This window comes from Lithobates pipiens, unplaced genomic scaffold, assembly GCF_037356315.1.
Source record: "Lithobates pipiens isolate NorthernLeopardFrog02 unplaced genomic scaffold, aLitPip1_a1.2 Scaffold_30, whole genome shotgun sequence".
Taxonomy (NCBI): domain Eukaryota; kingdom Metazoa; phylum Chordata; class Amphibia; order Anura; family Ranidae; genus Lithobates; species Lithobates pipiens.
The window spans coordinates 34,159,683-34,183,079 of NW_027507791.1; the positions used below are offsets into that span (position 1 = coordinate 34,159,683).

General features: G+C 47.4%; 2 protein-coding genes across 3 annotated transcripts in view; both read right to left on the bottom strand.

The window, feature by feature from the left end:
- Positions 1–23,397, bottom strand: part of LOC143942156 (uncharacterized) — a 1,285,630-nt gene that overhangs the window by 830,902 nt on the left and 431,331 nt on the right. The gene's annotated exons all lie outside the window — the stretch shown is intronic.
- LOC143942639 (uncharacterized) overlaps positions 1–23,397 on the bottom strand; it is a 125,333-nt gene that overhangs the window by 49,610 nt on the left and 52,326 nt on the right. The window contains exon 5 of one of the 2 annotated variants that reach the window (XM_077464004.1): positions 8,215–8,584. The exons of the other annotated variant lie outside the window; for it this stretch is intronic. Coding sequence (XP_077320130.1) covers positions 8,520–8,584 — 65 coding nt within the window. The 3' untranslated portion in view covers positions 8,215–8,519. Of the gene's footprint in view, positions 1–8,214; positions 8,585–23,397 lie in introns of those variants that run through there. 2 annotated transcript variants of the gene reach the window in all.

Here is a 23,397-nt window from a genome sequence, read left to right on the forward strand (position 1 = left end):
TGTCCTTTTTTTCCCACAAATAGAGCTTTCTTTTGGTGGTATTTGATCACCTCTGGGGTTTTTATTTTTTGCGCTATAAATGAAAAAAGACCGAAAATTTTGTAAAACGCATATTTCTTTGTTTCTGTGATAAAATTTTGCAAATTATAATTTTTCTTCATAAATTTTGGCCACAATTTATACTGCTACATATCTTTGGTAAAAATAACCCAAATTAGTGGATATTATTTGGTCTTTGTGAAAGTTAGAGAGTCTACAAGCTGTGGTGCGAATCACACAAAATTGATAACATCTGATGTACTGGTGTTGTGACCCGAACAAGTCAGGAAAGTACAAATACCCCCCAAATGACCCCTTTTTGGAAAGTAGACATTCCAAGGTATTTAGTAAGAGGCATGGTGAGCTTTTTGATGTTGTCCTTTTTTTCCCACAATTCTTTGCAAAATTAAGATTTTTCATTTTTTTTTATCTTTTTCCACAAAATTGTCATTGTAATAGGTTATTTCTCTCACATGGCATGTGTATACCACAAATGACACCCCCCAAAAAATTCTGCTACACCTCCTGAGTATTACAATACCACATGTGTGGGACTTTTTCACAGCCTGGCCACATTGAGAGGCCCAACATGCAGGGAGCGCCATCACGTGTTACACATCTAACTTGTTGACTACCTATTACACTTTTGAAGGCCCTGGAGCACCAGGACAATGACACGTGACACTGATGACAGATGGCACTGATATGTGGCAATGATGACACTTATACGTGGCACTGATGACACGTGGCACTGATGACAGATGGCACTAATATGTGGCACTGATGACACGTGACATTTATGCGTGGCACTGATGACACGTGGCACTAATACGTGGCACTGAAGACACGTGATGCTAATATGTGGCACTGATGAGAGATGGCACTATGTGGCACTGATGACAGATGGCACTTATACATGGCACTGATGACAGATGGCCCTAACAGGTGGCACTGCTGACAGATAGCACTAACAAGTGGCACTGGGGGCAGGTAGCACTGGGGTGGATGGCACTGGGGCGGATGGCACTTTTTTAACTTTTTTTTTTTTTTACACTCACGGCCGCTGCAGCCATTCATCTCTCCCTCCTCACACGCTGTCTGTGTGAGGAGGGAGAGCGGCGCTGAGAGATGATCTCATATGTTTACATATGAGATAATCTCCCATTGGACACGCAGATCGCGCTGTAAACGGCCGCTGTGATTGGCCGTTTATAGCAATCTGTGTTTGCCTGTCCCTGGGGGACACAGCAAACACAGAACTTCCCCGATGCGCGCCCACGGCGGCGTGCATTGCAGAAGTAAATAACAGGACGTCCAGGGACGGCCTCCCGGACGAAAGCGCCTGCTCTACGGCCGTCATTCGGCTATAGGGCGGGCGCGAGGTGGCTAAACTTGGTGTGTGTGTTATACGCCGATAAATACGGTACTTTTATTATGTAATAATTAATTTCTATTCTTATTATGAACAATGGAATAAGCCCTATCTAGATATCACCTGGGATATCCTCTAGACAGGAATCTCTCATACATAAATGAAGATTCTCTTTCAAAATCTAACTGAGAACTACAAATTCTGTGCAGCCTCAGAAACTGTCCTACTGGGATTCCCTTTATAGTGTGGTGTGGTTGACTCGATCCAGCCAATAAACACTATTTCCTGCTAGTGGCTTTTTTTTTATAAACCCGAGTAGAGACTCCATAAATGCTACCACTCATACATCCAAACATTAACTCACATGAGGGTCACTCTCACCTGTAAATCTCAAATTGCACTGATTGACATTCAGATATGCTTAAAAAGCAGTGAGATCAACATCCCTCTTGCAGACAAAAATGAGATTGTCTATATAGTTTAAATATAAAATGTGACTCTTGAAGTGGTTCACCTCTCCAAAGATGTGGGACTGCTCCCACCAACCCATAAATAGGTTGGCAAGTGAGGGAGAAAATTTGTCTCCCATCGTGGCCTCACACCATAGTGAAAGAGTCAATAAAAGATCTAAAGTCTCCTAAATGAAACCACATAAATTCCAATGACAAATCAGTGCAATGTTGAAGAAAAATGAGATGGAAGTATTTGCCAATGTGTGTGGCATGGAGGAATACAGACTGGACACATCACATGTAATCCAGATATAGTTCTCACACCACTCAAGTTTGTCCATAACCGATAATTAATTAGTGTCCCTCAAATAGCTGGGTAAACTAAATACCAATGGCTGAAGTTGTCCATCCATCCATTGTCCCAAGCGTTCACTAATGCCGCGTACACACGTAGCAGACTATGCAGCGGACTTAGTCTGGCGGACTTTCCGCGGGACTTTCCGAACGAGCTACTGAAAAAGTGCCCACACACGGCACTTTGAGTGAGTCTCCAGGTAGCCGGGGCCAGCGAAGGGGGCGTGGGGGTCCCCCCCAAGTCCATATCAGACCCTTATCCGAGCACGCTACCCAGCCGGCCAGGAAAGGGGGTGGGGATGAGCGAGCACCCCCCCTCCTGAGCCGTACCAGGCCGCGTGCCCTCAACATGGGGGGGTGCCTTGGGGAAGGGGGGGCCACGTGGCCCCCCACCCCAAAGCACCTTGTGCCCATGTTGATGAGGACAAGGGTCTCTTCCCGACAACCCTAGCCGTTGGTTGTCAGGGTTTGCGGGTGGGGGGCTTATCGGAATCCGGGAGCCCCCTTTAAAAAGGGGGCCCCCGGATACCGGCCCCCCACCCTATGTGAATGAGTATGGGGTACAATGTACCCCTACACATTCACCTGTACAATAAAAGTACAAAAAAAACACAACACACGAGATAAAATACTTTATTGCACAGCTCCGGGGGTCTTCTCGCCGGACTCCTCCGCTATCTTCTGCTAGATCTTTTACTAGAGGAGGAGCCCAGCTTTCTTCTTCGCCGCCGCCCTCTTTTTCTGACTTTGGGGGTCTTGTCCCCCTCTTCGGGGGTCTTGTCCCCCCTCTTTGGTTCTTCTTGCCGGGCCACTGCGCCTTCTTCTAGCTCTTTTACAAGCGGTGGCCGTTTCTTCTGTCGCCGCTGTCTTCTGGCCTTCTGTTCTTCTCTTCTGGAGATGTCGCCTCGTCGCTCTCTCTGGTCACAATGACAGGGACGCGGCGTGCGGCGACTTATATAGGGACATCACCGGATGATGTCCCCGCCCATCATGATGTCACAATCCCAGAGGATTCTGATAAGCCTCCCGCCTGCAGACCCCGACAACCAACGGCCAGGGTTGTCGGGAAGAGGCCCTTGTCCTCATCAACATGGGGACAAGGTGCTTTGGGGTGGGGGGCCGTGCGGCCCCCCTTCCCCAAGGCACCCCCCCATGTTGAAGGCACACGGCCTGGTACGGCTCAGGAGGGGGGGTGCTCGCTCGTCCCCACCCCCTTTCCTGGCCGGCCGGGTAGCGTGCTCGGATAAGGGTCTGATATGGATCTGGGGGGGACCCACCACGTCGATTTTTCAGCATAGGGATTCCCCTTTAAGTCCATACCAGGTGAAGCCTCCTTCGCTGGCCCCGGCTACTTGTAGACGCGCTCAAAATGAGCGGACTTTTCTCCGGGCGGGAAAAGTCAGTTCATTTCAAAAGTACGGTGGACTGGCACACACACGGCCGGATTGTCCGCCGAAATGCGAGTCCGACAGACAGATTGGAGTTCAAAAATATTTTCTTAGTCCGCCGGACTTTTGGATAAAAAAAGTCCGCCGGAGCCCACACACGGCTGGATTGTCCGGCGCACTTGAGTCCGCCGGACTTTTCCACTGGATTGTTTGATCGCGTGTACAAGGCATTAGGGATCCAATACCCAAAACCATCGGTCTGCCACATAGTGGATCAAGGCCCTTGTGGACTTTAGGGAGATGATGGAAAATTGGTACAATAGGAAAATCTGGAATTCATATTAATGCTTCTTTGGGAGTGAATTCCCCTAAAGTTGCCCCTTTGTTAATCAAATTCATTAAGATATTTTATATTTTTGTGGGGTTGCTTTTAAGTGGAACATACAGTAGGTATCCGTGTCCCTTAACTGTCCGAGGGCCTCATCCCTATATGTAATAGTGTCTAAAACAACCACCAATCCCCTTTATCTTCCATAAGGTTGTTTAAAGCGGATCTTTCTAGACAGGAGAGATTCTCTCCTTAACCACTTAAGGACCGCCTCACACCGTGCCCAGCCATGGGTCGGGAGCGCGCCGCCGGCGTTCCGGTCCTGTGTTCCGTGACCGTGGGTGGGGGACCAGAGGACCCGATCGCCGCTGGTGTCCCGCGATTGGGTCACAGAGCTGAAGGAGGAGGAGAGGTCTGTGTAAACAAACATCGCCCCGTGCTTCCCTGTGTGGCTGTCACCGATCATCTCTTCCCTTTTATGGGGAAGGACGATCAGTGATGTCACATGCCAGGCCCCCCTACAATAAAAGAAACACATAACGTCATACATAACACCTACACTGCCCCCTAGTGGTTAACTCCTTCACTGCCAGTGTCATTTACACAGGAATCAGTGCATTTAAATAGCACTGATTGCTGTATAAATGACAATGGTTCCAAAAATGTGTCAAAAATGTCCGATATGTCCGCCATAATGTTGCAGTCACAATAAAAATCGCCGATCGCCGTCATTACTAGTAAAAAAAAAAAAATTATAAAAATGGTATAAAAACTATCCCCTATTTTGTAAATGCTATAACTTTTGCGCAAACAAATCAATAATTGCAATTTTTTTTTACCAAAAATATGTATCGGCCTAAACTGAGGGAAAAAATGTTTTTTTATATATATTTTTGGGGATATTTATCATAGCAAAAAGTAAAAAATATTGAATTTTTTTTCAAAATTGTACTCTATTTTTGCTTATAGCGCAAAAAATAAAAACCGCAGAGGTGACCAAATACCACCAAAAGAAAGCTCTATTTGTGGGAAAAAAGGACGCCAATTTTGTTTGGGAGCCACTTCGCACGACCGCGCAATTGTCAGTTAAATCGACGCAGTGCCGAATCGCAAAAAGGGGATTGGTCCTTTGGCTGCAAATTGGTCCGGGGCTTAAGTGGTTAAATTTGAGATTTAAATGGCGTGTGTGTAGCTAAATCAAACAGATCTCTCTCTACCAATTTATGGAATCTATCCATGTCCGGATTGCTGGACTGTATTGGATAAAAATTTGATGGCACAAAAGGGAACTCTCCAGGTGCCACCACAATCAGTTCCGCATCCAGACAATGGGAAATGTTCAAATTCAAGATCCTCCATATCAATAATCGCACAATCCTCTATATTCTCTATCCTCTCTAAGTACAAAACACTAGCAACAACAGGGCATTCAGCAGTAGAAACATAAATTTCCTTGTATATCATCGTCTTCATTAAAATATTGTCAACAGTTAAGTTATGAATACATTTATTCATGTCCAATATGGTATTAAATGGATTAAAATGTGAATGAGAACAAAAGTTCAAGCCCTTGGATAAAAGGGAGATTTCTTCATCTGTTAACACTCCTCTGTGTGATACATTTATCACATTGTTGTAAGTACTCTTCTGAGCTCTGAGGGCATAACGTGTCTGAGTAGAATCGCCTATGTGTCCCCTTTTTGTTTCCTTTTGATGAAACTTCTTGCTGTTGAACTTGTGTTGTCTGTTTTTTTGAGGACACGGGTTTACTTTCCTCATTGGTGACACCCGAAGCTCCAGATTGATCAGAAGAACCATCAGACACCACAAGAGTGTTGTTTATAATTTCTGGTTCTGTGTCAGAGAAGCTAACCCGTTTCTTGTGTGAATTGACAAAATGAACCAAAGGGCGTGTTTTCTTCCAAACATAAACATTATTAAGTTCCTAGTCCAATTAATCACAAAGGAGCTTTTCTTTCTTTCCAGCAATAGTGTCCATCTCAATTTTGTTGACTTTTTTCATTGAGTTGTTGATCCAACACAGCAAATTGGGTTACATGTTGCAACGGTAAAATTTCCTGTTGTAAAGCAGTAATCTCAACCTGTAGATTTTCCAATTTGGTCTCCAATCTGGACTTATAAGCAATGATCAAATTCATCAAATCAATGGGTGAACTAGAGATACTGTTGTACAAAGAGGATTTGGATTTTGTGGGAATTTCAGAGACCTGGTTCAACAGCTCTCATGATTAGCTGGCAACCATTCAAGGGTATACCATTTATCACACCGATAGAGAGGGTAAAAAAGGGGAGGGGTATGCCTATATATCAAGAAAATTGTACAAGTGAATGTGAGAGATGACATCACTAAGGGAGCTATGGAGGAGATGGAATCGTTATCGGTAGTGCTCCAAAGGGATGAAGCTAAGGGGAAAATATTACTGGGAGTATGCTACAGGCCCCCTAACCTGAGGGAGGAGGGGGGAGACGGATCTCCTATCATGAGTTGGATTAGCAGCAAGGATGGGCAGTGTTATCATAATGGGGGATTTTAATTAGCCAGACATAGACTGGGCGGAGGGAACCGTGCATTTATCTAAGGCTCGCCAGTTCCTAAATGTCTTGCAGGACAATTTTATGGGTCAGATGGTAGACGCACCAACTAGAAATAAAGTGTTACTGGATCTACTGATTACCAACAATACTGACCTGATCACGGATGTGGAAATACTGGGCAATTTAGGAAACAGTGATCACAGGTCAATTGGCTTTAATATAAATCACACAAATAGGAAACATATGGGGAATACAAAGACACTGAATTTCAAAAGAGCCAACTTCCCTAAACTACGAACTTTGTTAGAAGGCATGAATTGGGATAAAATCTTAGGAACAAAGAACACAGAGGAGAGATGGGTTTGCTTTAAATAAGGGCATTAGCCAATGCATCCCATTGGGTAATAAACAAAACAAAGCGAACAAAATTCCTGGATGGCTTAACTCCAATGTAAAAATGCATAAAAAAGCAAAGGATAAGGCCATCAAAAAATACAAGGTTGAGGGATCATCAGCATTCAGACTTTATAAAAAATGCAGCATGAAATGTAAGGGTGCAATTAGGGCAGCTAAGATAGAACATGAAAGACACAGACACAGGGGAGAGCAAAAAAAATCCCAATAACTTATTTAAGTATTGGAAAGTTGGAGGCTGTTTAGCTCAATATAGAGCCTATCAGTGAACCGAGTCCACGCCAGTTGTGCTATTTAAGGGCTAGTTAGCCCACTTATATTAAAGGAAAAAATAAGTCCAATAACAAAACAGTTGCCCATGCATGGGTTTCAGCTTTCCACAGCAACATCATAAGTGCAAAATGCCAAGCCACCTGGCTGTCTTCAGCAGCAGCACTACTGCTCAGGCTCCGACACGGAGCCTCCTGACTCCTGCCAGCGACCTCAGGCTCAGGTCTCTAGCTTTCCCCATGCCACCTGCACTGTCTGGCTACTCCAGTGCACACCTGCCCTCTCTGGGTTCTCCCTTTCAAGCCTGGACTCCTCGGGAGGGTGGAGCCCAGAACCATAGTCCTGACTCTACTATCAGGCCCACACACACCTGAACAATTAGTGTGCTGGTGAGTCTCCAAACCTGGACCCAGGACTGGGGATTTCATCCCACCGGGATCACTAAGAAATCCCGGGCTCCAGGTCCCAAAGTGGACTTAAAGTGGTTCTTCACCCTAAAGGGGAAGTTCCACTAATCTGATCCCTCCCCCCCTTCGGTGCCACAATCGGCACCTTTCATAATCCAGGTAACTGCACCCACTTCCGGCCAGACCGCCGCAGACCCCCTGCAGACGCCCCGCCCCCCGTTGTGTTCTGGGAAACACACAGTTCCCAGAGACAAAGCGGGGGACCATAAGAGACGCGCAGCGCGACTCGCACATGCGCAGTAGGGAATCGGGCAGTGAAGCCGTCATGCTTCACTTCCCGATTTCCTGACAGAGGATGGCGGCGGTGGCAGCAGCGAGACGAGCGATCGCTCCTCATGTGCCGCCAACATCGCTGGACCCTGGGACAGGTAAGTGTGATTTTATTAAAAGTCAGCAGCTGCAATATTAGTAGCTGCTGGCTTTTAATATTTTTTTTTGGGTGCAGCTCCTCTTTAAATAAATAATGAAAAGACTGAAAAGCCAGTTTCCTCCCAAACAAGCAAATACACTGGAGCCCCTCAACCTGCCTGGTTGAGAATCCTAGACCCATACACTGGTGGGGTATAACGCTACCACAGTATGTAAACAGTAAAAAAAGTGAGGACAGACCATATTGGCCCCATAAAGAATGAGGAAGGACATCTGGTTACAAAGGATGGGGAGATGGCAAAGGTATTGAATTTCTTCTTCTCCTCAGTCTTCACGAGGGCAAGCGCGGGGCTTCTGTAACCAAAACAGCAGTGTTTATCCTTATGACACATCACAGGAAGCACCTCCATGGTTATCAGAGGACAGAATTAAAATTAGACTTGGGAAACCTAACACTAATAAATCACCGGGACCAGATGGCTTGTATCCGAAGGTACTTAGGGAACTCAGTCAAATAATTGCCAGACCATTGTTCAGATGTTGATTCTGAGGTTGAGGACAGTAGGAACATGAGCCTACAGAGAGGGGAGAACACTGGTTAACAACAAATTGGCAGTTATGTTCACCCATCCACAGCGTATTGCCAAGTTGGCTCCAGTGATGGTGAGGATGAAGGGGATGATGACAATGATGATGTCACTGGTGCAACTTGGGTACCAGATAGAGAAGAGGAGGAAATTGAGTGGGAGGCACAACCCCAATGAGGCATCCATCATGGAAAAGTAGAGAGCAGCCACCCTATTCCATCAGATTGTGGAGCTTTGATCTCCCGGCTCACTTCCCACAGCTCAGCTGTTTGGGCCTTTTTTAGCACATGTGCAGCCAATCGCACTGTTGCAATTTGCAAACTTTGCAACAAGCAGATCAAGTGTGGCAAAAAAGCCTAGGCTAATAACGCCATGCACAGCTCTCTCTCTCACTCTCATGAGAGTTTGCCAGGAAGGGAGGGGGAAGGAGTCATAAGAGGGCCAGTGAGAGCTGCAGGGATGCAGAGCTGGAGATGTGCCTCTGTGGGTTTGTGTAAATCCAGGAAGTGGACAGGTAGCAGCTTCAGCTGCCCCCAGGTAAAATGGCTGTGGCCAGACTTAGTGGAGGGAGATTTCTTCAGCATATTTGGCAAGTACAGAATCACAGTATATATAAAATATTATGCAAAGTGGTTGGAGGGAAGCTTCAGAATGGCAAAGATGTTTTATTACAAATTATGTGGGCAGACTGCAATTCCTTTTTAAGTGGCTGTATCCCGTTGTTCTATTGTTTCTGTCTACCTTGGGAGCAAAGTATTATGGGATGTATATGTGTATGTGGATTAGCTGTGAGAGGGGAGGGGGGATTTCTCCTGCAGCCCTTCCTAAAGGCTGTCTATCTCTTGTTACTAAATATAGTTTACCCCAAACTGTGTCATTATGCAAAGAAGGGAGGATTGTCCCCCGAGTGTATATCTCTCTGTACCTGTGTTTGAATAAACAGTCTTATGTTTTCCACCACCCTAAACTGATGTCTCGACAAGTAACTGGGTGGGCTAAGGGATCTTGGATCATGCTGGTACCGGGCAAGGGAAACTTATACTGTGGACATATTCCTCTTGAGTACTGTTTCCTTCAGAATATATATAATGTGTAGGGATTTTAACTGAGCTTTAGGCCTAAAATGTGCCATTAATGGTTGTGCCCTATGACCGAGACAACTGTGGATCACATAAACATGCGACAAGACTTAAAGCATAAAATAGACCTGAGGTGTGCCTTGCTCATCTGGCCGGTTTGCCAATAAAAGGGGCATACCCAAGATAAGTAATAAATGAACGTGGAGGATCGTGATGGACGAACTTCCGACGGGACATTTCGCGAACGCGGACGATAGTTCGTGAACCGGAACGTTCGCGGCGGGCCCCATTGACTTCAATGGGAGGCGAACTTCGCCAACCTACAGGTCAAATTTGCAGCCACAAAATAATTACTAGCTGTGCAAACATAGTCCCACCACATGGCCAATGACATAACACATGTATGAGGTGAATCTGGGATGGACAACTACAAGTATTCTTTTTTTATATGGGAAATTGTTCGGACAATTCAGGACTGTGGAGCGCATGAAGGCAATGGAGGAGAGGGAAGGTCAGGGACCAAGGTAGGCAAAGAAGATGGTGCAGGAGATGATCACCAGCAGCGTGACATACAGCAATCACACCTGCACCATGATATACAGCACTGACAGCAGCACCGTGATAGAGAGCACTGACATTAGCAGCGTGACATACAGCAATGACACCTGCACCGTGATATACAGCAATGACAGCAGCACCATGATAGAGAGCACTGACATCAGCAGCGTGACAGAGAGCACTCACACCAGCACCGTGATATACAGCACTGACAGCAGCACCGTGATAGAGAGCACTGACAGCAGCGTGACATAAAGCACTCACACCAGCACCGTGATATACAGCACTGACACCTGCACCGTATGCAGCCCCAGGAGGAAGTCAGCATAGCACAGGGATGGTGGGAGCCCCTCATAATGAGCATAGCACAGGGATGGTGGGAGCCCCTCATAATAAACAGCCCCAGGAGGATGTCAGCACAGCACAGGGATGGTGGGAGCCCCTCATAATAAGCAGCCCCAGGAGTAAGTCAGCACAGCACAGGGATGGTGGGAGCCCCTCATAATGAGCATAGCACAGGGATGGTGAGAGCACCTCAAAATATGCACAGCAGAGGTACAGCCCCAGGAGGAAGTCAGCACAGCACAGGGATGGTGGGAGCCCCTCATAATATGCACAGCAGAGGTACAGCCCCAGGAGGATGTCAGAACAGCACAGGGATGGTGGGAGCCCCTCATAATAAGCAGCCCCAGTAGAAATATGACACCGCTCAACCTCTTCAAAGAGGAGGGTATGGGCATATAGTACGGTGTGCTTTTTTTGGACAAGGAAGTGAGCCAAATTAATAAAGAAGGTCTGTATGCTCATTTAAAAAAAAAATTTATAGACATATACATGGTCTACTGGTCACATGTGTTGAATTCCTCCGAGATCCATGCCTCATTCATTTTTAGAAATGTGAGGTAGTTAACACTGTCGTGAGCTAGGAGAGTACGCTTATCGGTCACGATCCCCCCTGCTGCACTGAACGTCCTTTTGGACAGGACACTGGACAAGGGGCAAGCTCTGGCCAGAGGTCAAGCCTGCCCACCCAGTAGTCCAGGGGTTCATCACTCCTCAGAGCGTCCACATCGGCCGTTAACCCGATGTAGTTGGACACCTGACGGTCTAGGCATTCCCTGATGCTGGATCCGGATGACATCTGTCGATGGGTCCGCTGAAAGAATGACCTCATATCCGAAGTCACCAACACATCTTGAAACCGGCCTCTTCTTGCAGGCGCTGTTGGATTGGTACCCGCAAATCCTTCTCTGGGAGTGGGAATTGCTCCTCTGCCAGCGCACGCAAAAGCAGAATGCAGTATTTCTCGAAGCAAGGCCGGGAAGTGCTGCATTCTAACAGCCCTCTGTGACGGCGGTAACATTTCTGCCATTTTGTGTTTGTACCGGGGGTCTAAGTACGTTGCCACCCAGTACTGGTCCTTGACCCTTATGCTTTTTATACGGGGTCCCTATTAAAACACTGGAGCATGAAGGCCCCCATTTGCACTAAAGTGGAAGCGGTGTGGTGGCCTGGCTCCTGCTCATCATCCAGGATAATGTCATCCTCTTCATTCTCCTCTCCCCATCCACGCACAACAGGGACCCCAGAAAGGTTTAAAGCATGCTCTTCTTGCTCTTCCTCATCTGCCCCGGCACCATCCTCCTCTGACTCCTCTTCAGACTCCTGTTGTTGACTTGTCTCAGATAGAGTAGCCCCCCCTGGGAATTCATCCAGCATTGCGACTCCCTCATCTTCCGGATCCTGCTCCTCCACAGCTCGATCAATGACACGACGCAATGCACGCTCCATAAAGAAGGCAAAAAGGTACCATGTCACTGATGGCGCCATGGCTGTGACTGACCAGTTTGGTGATCTCCTCAAATGAGCGCAGAAGTCTGCATGCGTCGCGCATGAGCAGCCACTGGCACAGTGAAAAAAAAACCAGCTCCCCAGAACCGGTTCTGCTGCAGAGTTCATACAGGTAGACGTTAACTGCACGTTTCTGCTGGAGCAGCCTATCAAGCATATAGAAGGTTGAGTTCCATCGCGTCGGGCAATCGCAAATAACACACCACTTTACCAACTGTCAAATTCAGCAGTGTTAGCCACTGATCTGCCTGTGAACGCAAAGCTGAAAGGAGTGCCGGGCCAGTGTGGCTCTTGGCTTCCAGGCACAACAGACGAGGCACGGCATGGCAACATCTCACCTGGCAGGTCGAATAGGTTCTGGGGAGCTTGGGCAGCGCAGCGGGAAGAGACGCTAGCAGCGGAAAAGGAGGAGTCAGCTGAGGAGGAGAGGGAGGAGGATGGAGTAGGAGGAGGAGAAGAGTCAGGCCTGCATGCAATCCGTGGTGGTAAAACCAAATCTACACGGCCGTCAGAAGGTTCACCCAGTGGGCAGTAAAAGTGATATACCTTCCCTGCCCATGTTTGCTAGACCACGTGTCTGTGGTCAGATGTATCTGGGCACTGACACTGTGTGCCAGAGATACATTCACTTGCCGCTGAACATGGCCATATAGCTCTGGGATGCCCTTCTCTGAGAAATACTTCCTTCCTGGGACCTTCCATTGTGGTGTTCCAATGGCCACAAATTTGTGAAAGGCCTCCGAGTCCACCAGTTTATATGGCAGTAGTTGGCGGGCTATGAGTTCTGACAAGCCAGCCATCAACCGTTGGGCAAGAGGGTTATCCGGCATCATCATTTTTTTACGCTCAAACATTAGGCCCACGGAAGCCTGCCTTTTTGCAGAAAAACGTGAGCTTGGCGTGATGGAAGGTGAAGTGGAGGACAATTGTGAGGAGAGAGGAGAAGGAGAAGTAGAAGACAAGGCTGGACGGTGAGAGCCTGCAGTGTGGCTTTGTGTGTTCCATTGCTGCCACTGGGCTCGGTGATGGCTGCTCATTGTCAGCAGCGGACACGTTAAAAAAAGCCCACACTGCGGAGCCATGTGCCGGCGTCCTGGGAGCACCAGATGTGACCGTACATGGTCGATGACTCGCTCCTGATACATTTGCAGTCTGCTTTGTCCCTCCTGTGCAATGTAAGTTATTCCTGCTTCTCCTCCCTATGTGCTGGTCCATATCTCCCTCTGAACTCCCCTCCTCTTCCTCTCTTGTGGGCACCAACGTGACATCACTAGACACGTCATCATCAACGTCACCTTCCCCACCACTATAAGTAGAGACACCGGAGTAGGCAGCAACACCGGGGACCAACCTCCTCCTTGGGCTGATCTGGGTACTGTCGTCAGACTGCTGAGTAATGGTAGTTGCTGCCTCCTCTTCCTGATCCAATACCAAGAGTGGCTGCGCATCAGAAATGTCTTTATATGGATCGTAAAATAATTCCTGTGACTCAAGTGGAAGGTATGTGGTAGTGGTGGTGGTGGTGTTGGTGGTAGTGTCTTTAGGGTGCACATAGCAGAGAGTGAAGAAGAGGGTGCAGATCGAGAGGATGAGGAGGGTGCAGAAGAGTAAGGCTGAGTAAGCCATTCAACCAAGTCTGGTGCGTCCTTTAAAGTAATTGAACGCACCTTCTGCAACTTCCCACTTTGGCTCAAGCCTGTTGCTCCTGCCCTACCCCTACCACCCCTGTGGGAGGGCCTGCCTCTTCCTCTGCCTGTCATTTTTTAAATGACCCTGTGACAAAACTCTCAGTCCCTATACCGATGAAGGACTGCTGCAGTATAGGGCAGCGGTCAGCAGTAGTGCACCTCAACCCTATGTATTGTGGACCTATACCAGCCCTTTTAGAATAGCAGACTGTACCTCACTCAACCCTACGTACTGTAGCACCCTAGATAGACCAAGTTACCAGTCCTTATAAGGAGCTTTGTGGAACAAGTGGGTTGTGAATGATTAGCAGACTGCAGCAGAAGGGCAGCAGTCAAGTATAATATTCTTTCTATATTTGGAAGAAAGAATATTATATGTGTACAATCCTATTACCATACCAGTCCTGAAAATAACCTTTGTGGAACTAATAGTAACAGCTACTGATTATACTGACCCTCACTGCCTCACACACTGCTTCCTGCCTGTCCCTATATAAACTGACAAAACAAAGGCTACTGGAACAATAATTGAAATAGCACTTTTGTGGACCTGATAGTAACAGCTATTGCTAATAGACATGTGCAGAGTAAAATATTTCGTTTCAGAATTTAGTTTTCGTCCGAAAACTTAATTTATTTAGTTACTCCCGAAATTTGTTTTTATTTATTTCGTTTTTCGTTCAAAAATTGCATTCGTCCGAAAATCCACATGAATTACGGTCGAATCTGTCTTTGAAGGCTTATGGTGTCTGTCGAATGAATAAAGAAGATTCGACGGAGCTAGTATACAGCATACTTTAGAATCCTATTAAAGTCTATGGGACTCCAACGTTCAAAATCTAAAGTGCTAATTTTAAAGGCTAATATGCAAGTTACTGTCCTAAAAAGTGTTCGGGGACCTGGGTCCTGCCCCAGGGGACATGTATCAATGCAAAAAAAAGTTTTAAAAACGGCCGTTTTTTCGGGAGCAGTTATTTTAATAATGATTAACGTGAAACAATAAAAGTGTAATATTCCTTTAAATTTCGTAGGGGGGGTTGTCTATAGTATGCCTGTGAAGGGGCGCATGTTTCCCGTGCTTAGAACTGTCCCTGCACAAAGTGTCATTTATGTAGGAAAAAAAGTCCTTTAAAATCACTCGCAGCTATTATGAATTGTTGGCTCCGTAATACAGGGAACACTCATTGAAAGTCATTGATAAAAAAATAAATAAATAAAATTTAAAAAAAAAGCGTGGGGGTCCCCCAAATTCAATTACCAGGCCCTTCAGGTCTGGTATGGATATTAAGGGGAACCCCGCATCAAATTTAAAAAAAAATGGAGTTACGTACCGGTAACGTCCTTTTCCAGGAGTCTTTCAGGACAGCCACCTTTGAGAGACACTGGCTCCTCCCCTCTTAGGAAACACCGCCTTCATTTTCATGATTTAAGCCTCCTCCTCCCTTCGTTCCTCAGTTCTTCCAGAGTACCTCCGGCCAACTGGGGAGACACAAGAACACATCAAACAAACAAACTTTTAGTCTTACCTGACGGTCTCATGTGATGAGTTCCCGATGATCTGCAAAAAACCTGGTTGGGAACTGGTGCTGTCCTGAAAGACTCCTGGAAAAGGACGTTACCGGTACGTAACTCCATTTTTCCCCAATCGTCTTTCAGGACAGCCACCTTTGAGAGGATAAGCGAGTACCTTGTCTTAGGGTGGGACCTACTGCTTGCAGCACCTTGTGACCAAAGGGCTTGGTCTTTGGCTGAGAGAAGATCCAATCTATAGCGCTTCACGAACGTAGAAAACTTGAACCACATTGCGGCTCTACAGATCTGTCCAGGAGACACACCAGCCCACTTTGTCTGCGGAGTTGCCGCTGTCCTGGCTGAGTGTGCTTTAATTCTAACTGGAGGCTTTAATACCCTAACCACGCAAGTCTGCCCAATGGTTGACCTTAACCATCTGGTTAGCGTACGTCCAAAGGCTTTGGAACCCTTCCCAGCCCTTGGAAGTAACACTAAAAGTAAATCCGACTTCCTGAACTGTCTTTGTGTAACCAAGATAATGAAGGACACATCTTCTAACGTCCAAAAAGATGTGTTCCTGTTCTTTCACTGGTTTTGAACGAAAAACAGGCAGCATAATCTCTTGGACTCTCTGAGGATTAGAGACTACCATTAGGTAAAAAGGCCAGAATGGTCTTAAAAACTGAATGGTCTGGAAAGGGAGTGCCCTAACAGAAAGGGTTTTGAGTTTACTCACTTTCCTTGCCGTAGTGATTGCCACAAAAAACACAGTTTTGAGAGTGATCAACCATAACAAGCCAGATTCCAATTGCTGAAAAGGTTCTTTTGTGAGAACCTGTAAAACTAATGAGCGACCCCGACTGGGAAGGGGACGACCAAAGGCTTGGTCTTTGCCTACTTAAAGCTCTAAGAACCTTACTATACCAAGGTCTGATATTAGATGCCCTTCCAGGAATACGCTAAAAGCGAAAGCCTGACTCTTCAATGTTTATGGGGCTAAACCTTTATTTGCCCCTGACTGCAGGAACTCTAGAACGGCTACAAGGCTGTGCACATTGAAGGAGTTCTCTGAGCATCAGCTGTTGAACCGTCTCCATACCTTCAAGAAAATGGTCTGAGTTTCTATTTACCTGCAATTCAGAAGAGTGGCTATTAAACAGTCTGAGACCCCTTTGCCCTTCAGCAATTCCTTCTCAGTAGCCAGGAATCCACCTGGGGACCGCAGACTGGACCCTGGGAAAAGGGACACTCCTAGACCGGGAAAACCCGGGGGGGGGGTTCCACTGACAGGCCCTTCAGAATGGAGAACCACAGCCTCCTGGGCCCAAAAGGTGTGATTAGAAAACAGGTAGTAATCTCCCCCTGAAAACTTCCCTGACCCTGCAGGAATCAGAACGGGAGGGGAGAAAGCATAGCACTTAGAGAAACCCTAACTCTGTGCTTTAGTGTGTCTGCTCCCGACCTCCCATCTCCCCTGTTCATGGAACAGGAGATGGCTTCCTTTGCATTTTCCCTTGAGAAAAAAAGAGGTCTATCCAAGGAATCCCCCAACTCTGGGTGATCCATTCGAAAAACCTCCTGCTTGAGAACCTGGTTGTTCTGAGGAAATCTAATATCAGGATTTGCTTCTCCTTTCAAACAGATCACTGGAAAGACAGGATTTTAATATTCGGCCCATCTGAGGATGGCCTTCGCTAGGACCCATAAGGATCCGCTCCAGGAGTCCCCGTCCTGTCGACGTAAGCCACTGCCAAGGGATTGTTTCCATGACTCTTACATGGAGTCTCCAGAGAACTCTGAAAGGTCCTGAGAACCAGATCTACTGTTCTCAACTCCCTCCAATTTGAGGATCTCTTAGATTCCTTCCTCTCCCAGGTACCCTGTACCAAACAGGCGTCTAGGTGTGTACCCCAACCTAAGCCGTTCGTATCGCTTGTAACCACCCTGGAAACTCCATTCTAGGTCTTGTAACAAATGCGCTCCCTTTCCCAAAGGGACCTCTTTACCTGAGTTGGAACCGAAACCAAAGAGTCCCAAGACCCCTGACTGTGGTCCCAAACCTTCAAGATGAATAGTTTGCAGAGGACGGTAACATGACCCCGTCCACTGAACTGCTAGGAGCGTGGCTGTCAGTAAACTCAAACCTGCCTGAGTTTTTGATGGTTGCCCTGGAGAAACAACAGTGCTTTGTCTATCTTCTGGATCTTCTCCAAGGAGGGAAGACCTTTTGTTCTGTTGAGCCCAGCACCTACCCCAGGAAGGTGACCCCCTGGTAAGGAATTTAAGTTGGGTTTCTCTAGGTTCAGAGGCCAACCCAGGCTCACTAACAGGTCTTTTGTTACCTGTGGATCCCAAATCGACTGCGCCAGAGAAGGTACAAACCAGAGAAGATCATCAAGACACACGATCACCGAGACTCCCCTGAGACGCAGGAATGCCAGAACTTCTACCATCACTTTGGTGAAGATAGGAGGAGGAAAGGGATAGCCCAAAAGGGAAATGCTTTGAACTGAAGGTGTAGCACCCCTACAGAAGTTATCACTGCCAGCCTAAGGAAACGCTGGTGGTTCTCTGCGATGGGAATATGCAGGTATGCATCCTTACTATCCATGCCCTGAAACAGTTTTGGTGGAAGAGGTGCCCTCACCCAGTGACCAAAACCAACGAAAGCCATCTGTAGGTGACTAAGACACACAGACGCTTCAGGTTCAGGATGAGCCTGAACTTTTTCCAAAGACTTGTGAACCACAAAAATGTGAGAATAGGAGCCCTTCCTATCTATCCTGCTGGGACCTGTATTACCACTTCCTGTTCCTCTAACTCCTGAAGAGGAAAGAAGGGCACATTTTGGCAGCTCAGTGACAAGGAGTCTCAAACAGGGGGGAGTTCTGAAAACTCCAAACGGTAACCTCTTCTGATGATCCTCATCACAAACTAATTGGAGGTGATCATCTCCCGCTGGGGGAGGAAGGCCCCTTTTCTTTTTTTTTTTTTTTTTTTTTAATATTTCCTCTTAAGGGAAACGGCCTTTTTCTTACCAGCTGTGCGATCTCGCACTGCTTCAAGACCTGGCAAAAACAGCAGGTTTCCTGTAAAAAAGGATTACACAGAGCTTTTGCCTTGGAGGCCTTGACCCCCTGCCATGTCCTCAGCCTTAAGGCCCTCCAGGCTGAGTTGGTCAGAGCCGAAGATCTTGCATACATTCGCCTGGATTGAATCGAAGCAGCGTATGCCAACTCCTTAAGCAGCATGGGAAAGGAGGATAGAAAGTCTCCTCTGCCGTCATTGCTTCATGCATTAATCTGGCTAAGCCGACACTTCATATTATGAGCCACCACTGTGGCCGCTATGGCTGGCTTAGATATTTTCTTAAGAGAAAAAACCCATGCATCCTTCAGAAGTGAGTCCATCATTTCAAACATAGGGTCTGAAAGTATTCCCATGTCCCCGAGGACAGGTCAGTATGCCTGGACATCTGAAGAAAGGTAGTCTCTAACCTGGGAGATTCTATTCCAGACAAGAGCTTCCTCTTCAGCCCAAGAAAAAACCTTTGTTTTAATGCACCAGAAAAGAAAGGTTTTCCTTCGGGACCCCGCCATTCCTGATGGCATCGATCAAGACGTCATGAACCGGGAACACCCGCTTCCCCCAGGCCCTAGTACATCTGATCGTGGGGTGACAATGCCTTCTTTTTCTCTTGTATGCCTAAAGTGGTATGAATAGCTCCTAAGAGCTTATCCACTTCATCCAGGGGGAAGTTTATATCGAGGGGTTCTTTTGGGTTCCCCACCCAAGCCCTCACCTTTATCAGATTCCCTTGGGAGTCTGAGACGTCACTGTCAACTTCTTCCTCAACTTCCTCTCTGGAACCCTCTAGACTCTCCCTTAACCCGCAGGAGGAACATCCATCGGGTTAGGTGGAACACTCTGCTGTGCTGGTGAAAGAGTGCTCTGGAGCTGAGGCCACTGGAACCTTCACAGAAGCTGCCAGATATGCACCGTGTTCTGCTGCCTGTTTCCTGATGGCGCTCAAACAGGGACCTGAACCCTGAACCCTTAGGTTAAAGGTCTGACTGAGCTATCCGGTGCTTCAATACACTCTTTACCAAGTGCCTTGAACCAGGGATTCCCCCAAAGAGGCTCTATATGAAGGACGCTCCCTCCTAGAACCAAGGGGAGACTTGCTCATGTCCTTCTGAGACATAGAGATAAAAGAGCAGCATAAAAACCTAAAAAAAAAGAAACACCAGCACTACTTAAGAGGACCACCGGGAGTGCCCTCCCCTAGGATCAATCTCCATCTGGATCCCAGACGCACCGCCCTTCCCCCCGACCACCTAGGGGGAAAAAACACCAGTGGAGCTACTGGTTGTAAGGTAAGGGAACCCCTCGCCAGGGCTTTTACCTTTGAGTGGCTGGTGCCGTTACTCCTGGAGCTCCTGAAGCCACTGCTTCGGACATTCTCCTGTTTGAGGAAGAGTGGTACGAACGTGCCTCCGACAGCTACCTGTGCAACTGTAGAAAGAGAGGCTGCACCAGCCGAACGCTAGGTCTCCCTTCGCGTGCCGCGTCCGGAACCAGAAGACGCGGATCCAACGAAGAGGTCCGCCCCCACCGGAACTGACGTCGCCCGCCAACCGGTCCAGCCTCTAGCTCCCAGCCGGCTGTATACACAGGGGGGCCCTGGACATCTTCGTTGCTGGGCGAAACGTAGGGATGAACCTCCCCAAAAACTTCCTGCTTTCCCCAAGCGAAGATTGGAGTGCATATAGAGAAAAGGTCAGTCAAGAGTTCAGCTTCCCCAGCCGACCGGACTGCCAGTTCCGTTGAAACACCCGCGGGTGAACGAACAGACGACCCTGTAAAACTTCCTGCTTTCCCCAAGCGAAGTTTAGGGTGTATGGACAGTACGAACACTTCAGCTCCCCGCTGATCAGACTGTCCCGGGCCGACCGATAAACGGTCAGATAGCCGAGTGGGGCCGGAGCTCCGCGCGGATAGCTTCAGTTTCACCAACCGAATTCAGCTAAGGTTCCTTAACGGTGTCTCCCCACCGAAGGAAACACTATAACTGAGGAACGAAGGGAGGAGGAGGCTTAAATCATGAAAATGAAGGCGGTGTTTCCTAAGAGGGGAGGAGCCAGTGTCTCTCAAAGGTGGCTTTCCTGAAAGACGATTGGGGAAAAATTGACGTGGGGTTCCCCCTAAAAATCCATACCAGACCCTTTATCCGAGCACGCAACCTAGCAGGCCGCAGGAAAAGAGGGGGGGATGAGAGAGCGGCCCCCCCTCCCTCCTGAACTGTACCAGGCCACATACCCTCAACATTGGGAGGATGCTTTGGGGGTCTGTGACCCCTCAAAGCACCTTGTCCCCATGTTGATATGGACAAGGGCCTCATCCCCACAACCCTGGCCGGTGGTTGTGGAGGTCTGCGGGCGGGGGGCTTATCAGAATCTGGAAGCCCCCTTTAACAAGGGGACCCCCAGATCCCGCCCCCCCGTTTGAAATGGTAAGGGGGTACAAAAGTACCCCTACCATTTCACAAAGAGAGTGTAAAAAATGGTTAAATAAAACAAACACACTTTTGAAAAATTCCTTTATTAAAAAAAAAAAAAAAAAAAAAAAAAGATTCCAGCGGCGGTAATCCACTCTTGCTATCCAGCGACGGACGGTCATCTCTCCAGCGATGTCTCATCTCATCCAGCGCAGCGAATATACATCCTTCTTCTGTCTCCGTGGAGGAGACACTACAGACATTCCGGCTGCTTGACGTTTCTTATATACGGTGGGCGGGGCCACCCGTCACCTGACCCCGCCCCCCTCTGATGCAAGGGGAAACCCGGGGTTCCCCGTGACGTATGGGTGACCCTGCCCCCCTCTGATGTAACGGAAACCTGCCTGTGTTACATCAGAGGGGTGCGGGGTCACCCATACATCACGGGGAACCCCGGGTTTCCCCTTGCGTCAGAGGGCGGTGGGGTCAGGTGATGGGTGGCCCCGCCCACCGTATATAAGAAACGTCAAGCCGCCGGAATGTCTGTAGTGTCTCCTTCACGGAGACAGAAGAAGGATGTATATTCGCTGCGCTGGATGAGATGAGACATCGCTGGAGAGATGACCGTCCGTCGCTGAATAGCAAGAGTGGATTACCGCCGCTGGAATCTTTTTTTTATTTTTTTATTTTTAATAAAGGAATTTTTCAAAAGTGTGTTTGTTTTATTTAACCATTTTTTACACTTTCTTTGTGAAATGGTAGGGGTACAAACCCTTACCATTTCAAACAGGGGGGGGCGGGATCTGGGGGTCCCCTTGTTAAAGGGGGCTTTCAGATTCTGATAAGCCCCCCGCCCGCAGACCTCCACAACCACCGGCCAGGGTTGTGGGGATGAGGCCCTTGTCCATATCAACATGGGGACAAGGTGCTTTGAGGGGTCACAGACCCCCAAAGCATCCTCCCAATGTTGAGGGTATGTGGCCTGGTACGGTTCAGGAGGGAGGGGGGGGCGCTCTCTCGTCCCCCCCTCTTTTCCTGCGGCCTGCCAGGTTGCGTGCTCGGATAAAGGGTCTGGTATGGATTTTTAGGGGGAACCCCACGTCAATTTTTTTTTAAATTTGACGCGGGGTTCCCCTTAATATCCATACCAGACCTGAAGGGTCTGGTTATGGATATTTAGGGGGAACCCCACGTCAAATTTTTTCTTAAATTTGAGGCAGGGTTCCCCTTAATATCAATACCAGACCTGAAGGGCCTGGTAATTGAATTTGGGGGACCCCCACGCTTTTTTATTTATTTATTTATTTATTTTTTTATCAATGACTTTCAATGAGTGTTCTCTGTATTACGGAGCCGACAATTCATAATAGCTGCGAGTGATTTTAAAGGACTTTTTTTCCTGCATAAATGACACTTTGTGTAGGGACAGTTCTAAGCACGGGAAACATGCGCCCCTTCACAGGCATACTATAGACAACCCCCCTACGAAATTTAAAGGAATATTACACTTTTATTGTTTCACTTTAATCATTATTAAAATCACTGCTCCCGAAAAAACGTCCGTTTTTAAAACTTTTTTTGCATTGATACATGTCCCCTGGGGCAGGACCCGGGTCCCCAAACACTTTTTAGGACAGTAACTTGCAGAATCTTTTCTCTCTGTCAAATCTTTTTTCTCTGTCGAATATTTTCTCTATATAATCTTGGACTAATAGAGGTAAGGTTAGGCACATTCGACCACAGGTTCTATAGACAGATTGTTATTGTCAGAGTCATGTCGAATCTCCTATTCTATATCGAACTGTTGTAACAATGAAAACGAAAATAAAGCATTTATTTATGTCGGATCTTTCGTTTTTCGGATTTTGTGCTTTCGTTATCGTTTGTCAAAACGAAAACGAAAATAGCTGAAATTCGGACGAAAATGCATTCGGACGAAAACGAATGCACATGTCTAATTGCTAATGACTAATCTGGCTGTCCCAACAGCACACACCGTCCTGTCCCTTTCTCTAAACTGACAAAAGACACTCAGGATGCTGCAACAATCACTAGCACTGCACTGCCTATCCTGAACTACACCCAACACCTATACCAGTCCTGAAAAGAACTTTTGTGTACCAAATAGCTAGCGATTTATCTCTCCCTACTCCACACAGCAACCTTTCCCTATAGTGACAGAAGAAAGAATGTAAAATGGCCGCCGGATCAGGTGTATTTATAAGTTAGGGGGAATGTCCAAGTGTCCATGTGCTGTAATGTCTCAATTGGCTGTCCTGTACCCCATGATAGATGTGTCATCATAGGTCAAAGTTCTTTTACACAGAAAAACACGGAAGTCCGTCGGGCGAATGTAGTCAATAGTCCGCCAAACGGGCGGACCGCGAACAGCCGAAATTCGCCGCGAAATGACCGCCGGGCGAACCGTTCGGCCATCACTAGTGGAGAGAAATGTGCTGAGAAGTGCCCTGAAAAGGGGGGAAAAAGGGGGCAGGGTATCACGCACTGGAACTGACAAGGAGCATGGGTGAGTGATCTGCTTAAATACCCCCTGGGCTCCTCCCATAAATTCAGGCCACCATATTGGCTTTTTTACTTAACATGTATAAAAAATGC